The sequence below is a fragment of the Liolophura sinensis genome, chromosome 1 (assembly GCF_032854445.1).
Source record: "Liolophura sinensis isolate JHLJ2023 chromosome 1, CUHK_Ljap_v2, whole genome shotgun sequence".
In the NCBI taxonomy this organism is placed as follows: domain Eukaryota; kingdom Metazoa; phylum Mollusca; class Polyplacophora; order Chitonida; family Chitonidae; genus Liolophura; species Liolophura sinensis.
The window spans coordinates 64,242,044-64,248,715 of NC_088295.1; the positions used below are offsets into that span (position 1 = coordinate 64,242,044).

At 36.4% G+C, this 6,672-nt stretch overlaps 1 protein-coding gene across 3 annotated transcripts in view; it reads left to right on the plus strand.

Moving 5' to 3' along the window:
* The window catches only part of LOC135481848 (bone morphogenetic protein 1-like), a 143,758-nt gene extending 138,047 nt beyond the window's left edge, over positions 1-5,711 (plus strand). For 2 of the 3 annotated variants that reach the window (XM_064761584.1, XM_064761583.1), the window contains exon 17: positions 1,457-5,711. In XM_064761584.1, coding sequence (XP_064617654.1) covers positions 1,457-1,695 — 239 coding nt within the window. In that variant the 3' untranslated portion in view covers positions 1,696-5,711. The remainder of the gene's footprint in view (positions 1-1,456) is intronic. The other variant, XM_064761585.1, reaches the window with a different exon arrangement.
* Positions 5,712-6,672: the final 961 nt, after the last annotated feature.

Sequence of the window (6,672 nt, forward strand, 5' to 3'; positions counted from 1 at the left end):
TGGTTTATAACACTATACATGCTATATACACAAAATTCAAGGCAGTAAAATTCATATGTAAAATTGAAACGAAAAGGTAAATCTTCTGAACTTAGTGTACTGTACATGTATCCTATATCATAGAATATTTTATCAGATTTTTACAGAACACTGTTTCTAATTTAAAAAGGCAAATTCTCGAAAGGTTGTCTCGGTACATGTAGATGTTTTCTGAATTGGGTGTTACAAAGAGCTGAATAGTTTTGGACATGTTGTGAAAGATAGATAACATTGATACAGTATTGTTTGTCTTCATTGTTCATCCATAACTGTTGTTTGACCATATCATTGGCAATGGATTTGCCACCACCATGCAGTAGTCTGATGATGTTTCATCGCAAGGGAATATCAGTGAAGAATATTTGAAGATGGTAACTTATAAACTGAGTATTGATGCAGCATGTACATTTGTTATTTCATTATATGTAACTGAACATAGGAATGAATATTTACAAGCCAAGTACCAGTGACAAACAACCAGTATAGACTTACAGTATATATACACATATATCTAAGGTTATACATATACGAGTAACAGTTGCATCGCTGCTTGATTGCTCCGTGCTTTCAGTTAAACCTTTTAGTCCAACCCACCCGCTGCACTTTAATAGCCTCTTTGTGTTGACCTTTTATTCCAGCTGCATGTAATTTATGCGTGATGCAACCTTTGTTGTAGTGTGTCTTTGCTCTGACTAAAGCTTATGAATGGTTTTTGTCCATGTGCTGTTAATTCGTTGTGTACATATATACACGTTTTGAAAAGTACTATATTTCACCTAAAGTTGATCATTTTTGAAATGACACTTTTTTGCTTGATTCTGATTGATTCATCCACTATATTGGGTCAATTAAAACTTTTTTAGCGAGGTTTGATTAATTTCTTATCAGAAGATCGAGTTGACATTAAAAATGGCCTTTATGTGCTTCTGAAAGTAGCAGACCTCAGGTGAAATACAGTAAGATGCTAATTTCTATCATTAACTTTGACCACCAAAGCTAAGATTGCAAGGATTAGGTAACTGTTGAGAAGTTAGAGGATTTCTTGAGTAAAATAAAGATTACTACATACATCCTATGTCACAGAATATATTACTGTCAAATTTTGTATACATTTCTAATTTTAAGAACATGTCATTTTCTGTAGCAAGTTTTTAGATGTTCTTTAAGTTAGCAGAATAGAGCTTGCTAGTTTTTGACCTCTGACATGTGTCTTTAATTGTTGATTGACTATGTATGGGGATATAACATGAAATAGTTCCAGAGCTTCTGGTAGCACTATGTTCTGAAGTGTATTATAATACAAGGAATGAAATGAAAACACTAAATATTGCCAACTCATTTTCACAAGTGAGCATATTGAATGCTTTTATGGAGAAGTATATCTGATGGTCCATGATTTGTTGTTTGTCATCCCCAGGTCCAACCACCAGCCGGATGCAGGTTTTACATATAGCAATAGGAACGTCAATATCAGGATTTTTCCTCATCATATTCATTGTGTGCGGCGTATATCACAGAAGAAAGTTCCGCGAACGTAAACCTGAGAAGCGGGACAATGTTGAGGTGCGATATGTGTCCCCTTCCACGGGCAGCAGTACAACAGACAGACTTCTCAGTATTGAAAGTCCTCGCTGCCAGAAAGTATCTATAGTATGATGTTGGTGAAAGTAGTCTTGTATATAAGAGTTCATAGTTTTCCAATTGATAATGTGCGCGAGTGCGAGAAAATTATTTGGTGACCTGTACAAGGTTCTGACCAATGAAAATACAGCTGGTCTAAAAGTGCGAGGCAGTACTCGTGACGGTATCCCTTCAGTGGTGGCCAATCAGGAGTCTGTGCCACCTAGGCCTGAGAGATTAGGCCTTCATGCAAGTAGGAATCCAAGTTGTCTACATGACAAGAGCGGTTATTGTACCAGATTGGTGTATGCAGATCCAAGTTGTTTTGGAAACAAGTGATAGGGAAATACAGTTGGGAGGAGATTACACTGAAGAAATTTTTTTGGCAAAAAGATCATGGAAATGGAAGCTGGAAAGATGTTAAATATGTGATGATACTCTTCGTGGAAATTCAGCTGAGCTGAAACGAGAAATACAGTCACAATGTTAGGATTAGTGCAGAATGGTTTCTTTTATTTGGAAGAACTGTGAATGTCGTGGATGCAGAGAAAACTGTAAAAACAATCCATGAAAGTTAATTTTGGATGTGTTGCTGCCGTGTTCGTGAGGTATTGCAAACTGATCCATGGGGAAGGAATCCTGGATGAAGATTCTAGATGCGAACAAGTCAAATGAGTAAGCAAATATCCTTTCAGCTGATTTTGCAAGACTCAATATTTTGTCTGTTTTTTGTTCAAAAACAATAATTCAGCATTCTGTAAGGAACAGAACGGAACAGAGATTTCAGCTGCTGGCAAGAAAGCAGAACTACTTAAAACATGAGATTTGTTTGTGAAATGTTTAAGACTTCTCAACAAATAATCATCTATGCAATATACCAAAAATGTAAGACCTACTGCCAAAACATCTTGCTGTGCAGGCATTTTCATGTGCATGCTGTTCACACACTAAAGGACAAAAGTCCTGTCCACATAACAGAGCTTTATATGGGCTGAAAAATTCTTCAATGCCATTATCTTTGTAGCTTCATGTACATCGAAACAAACTATTCTGAAGGAGGTAACGAAGCTCTGAAATTTGGCATAGGGGAGGTTTGCTTAAGTCATCAAATCCTTAGAGATTATTCGTCCGTGAAGACAGCAGGCTCATTGTCAACTCATCTTGTGGAGCATCACTGTTCATGATGGAAGGAGCAACTATTGTGGTGCGGTGGTTTGCATGTATGGTGCATTGGGGATTATGATGACATGCAGTGTCAAACAGTGAGATAAACTGTAGGTTTGCAGGTACAGTGATAATGTATGCAAGGATATCCCTTTGCAGTCAGAATCCTACCAGATTGTACCTTATAGAACTGATAGCATGCAGAATAGTGTGGGAAGCATAGTGCCTCGTTGTGCTGTGGAGCACAATGGTGTCTGATAATGCAGTGGTGGAAGAAGGCTGGATGAAGCTGTGAAGCACAGTGATTTTTCATAATGCTCTGGAGCAAAATGGAGTGTGATAAATTAATGCTGTTCAGAAGAAAGGTAGGCCCAGTTGGGAATGTGGCAATGTCTGAATACTGATTGATAATACTACTGATCAGACCAAGTAGTGTGTGGGATAAATAATCTTGAGAAAAATGTCTGATAATCCTGTTGAGCAAAATAATGCTTCATAATGCTTTGAAGCAGATTGTTGTTAGATGGGACCAGACCTCAAGTTGGTGGTTACCAGATGCTCTAATTCAACATGCGTCATCAGGACTATGAAGCTTTTTTGCACTCAGACTCTTTACTTGCAAGTGTTTCTATCTATCCTGAGAGGTGGATTGCTGTATATGTCTAAGAGGACAAAAACATGAACAAGACCATCAGATTAAACCAAAGAAAACTCCCTGGATTCAACCTGGATCTGTGGGTTTTGACAACCTGCCTGTTGGTTCTGATCTTCACTTCCAGCGTCAAACTGGGCGCTGGCCCGTGGAATTACAAAAACATAATGGGAACTTGATGAAAAATGGTGCTTTAAGACTAACAAACCTTTTATTGTGAACATGTTCATGTATATATACCTATGTATGGGACAGTGTGTGCTGAAAACATGGCTGTCCAAACATCAACCATACAACATGTTCAAGTTGGTACAAGTGTTTGTAGCAGGCAACATTATGCACATGCATAGTGGTAATCCGATGTCTCAAAACATCTTGGTATTCATCAAATGTATAAGAGGTGTTCAATCAGATTGAAAGAGATTTCAATCAGTTATATTTATGGATGTCAGTTCGTGCATTATTTGTAAGTTCTTTGCATATTAAAGTATATTTTATTTTGTGTTGATTTGTTAAAATTATATTGGCACATGTTTCATGTTTTGCAATATTATGAAAGTAACAGTTTTTTTTTTTATCTCAAAGTGTATACTCAGTTACTATTATTTTCACTTTTTCATTGTTCATAACCATACCAGTAACTGAAGTATAGTGGAAATAAGAACACGTACCTTGTTATAGTGGGAATACTTTTCAGTTATTAATTCTTTACAGCTATTGATCATTTCTAGCACATATTTGTAAGCCTGAGTGCAGTTACAAGATATGTAATGCATTGAAAACCAATATCATTACCAAACATGAAAAAATACATGTCATACATAAGAAATTACAAAAGTGAAAATAGAATATAAAACATAAATGTCAGGATATCTGAAATATCAAAATTGTTTCAGACGTTTTTTAACAGTGCAATGTGTATAAAGTGGATACCATAACAGTTATAAAAGTGAAGCTGATATGATTTGGCCAGTCAGTTTTTGTTATTAGACTGCCTGCTGTATGCCTAGATACCATAAATACAACCAAGACATCTTTAAATGAGAATTTGTTTTTTTATTTGTATTTTTGTTAGAACTGATGTACATGTATCATCATCATAAACTGAAATTAACTCCAGTAAGCATGTTTCTTGATATATTTTGACACAAACCAAATTTTATTGCGTTCCATATACTTACATGTATTTTTAAATGATGGCGGCTTGAGGTATGTCACATTTACCATGTCCTTAAGACACAGTATTGCTTCTTTATTTACATGGATATGTATTTTAAACATCTTCGGAATGAGTACTAAACCAGTGTAATATCCTTTCTTGATAAGATTGCCATTATGACGTAAATTGCTGGAGTCAGTATAGAATAAAAGGTGTATATCCCCAGTATATATAGACAATTTTGACCAAACCACCACTTTGTTGTAATGTCAGATGTATAAGAATATAAATTTCAAGATTATTAACTTGTTCAGGGTGTATTGTTATTGAAGAATACTACTTTATGGAAGGTTCTCTCTCCCAAAAGGTTTTCACGGAGTCAGCCCCCAGCCAACCATACAGCAAAGACAGCTAATAAAAAAAAAAAATTCCTACAAACCTGTACAGGAGCTTCTTTACAAGGAACAGGACATTATGTATAGATCACAACTCCTTGGTTTATTGACAAGTGATGTTATGATATTGGACATGCCCTGGTCCTACTGTTTTGTACTGTGCAGGTTGTGATTGGTTTGCCAAACAGACCATAGTAATTTCACTGTTCAGAGGTAGGGTGCGATTTGTTATACCAGCTTGCAGAATTCAACCAAGTTGTAAAATGGTAACAAGTATTTAATATTAGTGAAAAGGAAAGAAGTTGTATGAAACAGTGACTGCTAACATATATCACGCTGATATCACAAATCAGACTGTTTGAACTCAGCCTTACTTGCTCAACTGCACATGCAAAACCCAGATTACTGGCCTCAACTGGGAATACATGTATAGAGGTGTATTTCAAAGTTATGTTGCTCTTTGCCAAACAAGTTCTTGGCCCTAGAAGACACACAGTTGTGTATAATTGCAATGTGGGGTATGAAACATTGTTGCTTTGTTGCTTTTACATATAAGTTAAATATGTGAGTTAAATGTTAACACATTTAGTAGCACCTAAAATATACATGATGTGTTTCTTCTTGTTTGTGTAAAATTCGCTGTAAGATTTAATAATGGTAAGAGATTGTGTGATTAATAGTACAACCTTGCCAGTGAGTTTCATGTCATCTCGAATGAAAATTATGTCAGAAGGAATGAGAGTGGGTTTAGTTGTATGTTATTTATTTATTTATTTATATCTATTTATTTCAAGACACTGTTGTATGGTGTCTCGGTAACTTCAGATGAAACTCCGCGTTACCCAGCATGCCCTAGTAGGAAGCCCCTCACAGCGATATCATCTCCTCTTCACATTGATATGTTGATATTGACATGTATACATTGACAATAAAAAACAGAATGATATGCTTGTGGCATGTTTCTTTTTTTTTCATAAATGGTCCGAACACTTAATTGAGTGGTGAGCTCCTTTGCAGAAGGAAACAAAACTTCGACAGTGCTAGTAAAAGGAGCATATATTCTCCAGACTCCCTTCACCACAAGGTCTATTAGGCTATGTTAATTGTAGCTAGATGTACTTTGGGATGCATCTTAATGACCAGTTGTCAAAAATTTGCATATTAATTGGTAAGGTGTCAGATGACTATTTTTTGAGCAGGTGGCCACACATTATTTACATGAACCATTGAGCTAGCCAGCTGCATTGATGGCCATTGATTTGTTTATTTGATAAATAAGTAGTGTAAATAGTGAACAATTCACTGCCAACTTTACACTGGGAGGAAACAATGACCATCCGCAGGTTGCTGACAGACTTTCCCACATACCACCAGAGAGACAGCCATTGGGTGTTCAGTATTTGGCCTACACCCCAGTCACGAGAGCCCCAACCCAGGAACATGTTGATTTTAACAACTGAGATTCAACATTATACTCCAGAATATTTTACTTGTATATGAAAGTGTTTTTCTAACAACAGCCAATGGTCTGTGGGCAGTGAGGTCGCAGACTCAAATCAGATGTGCTTGTCCTTGGTACTTGTCAGTAAACGGTATATTTTAAGTACTTCGTTCCCTCTAACCATGAAGTGAGTGAGTGCATG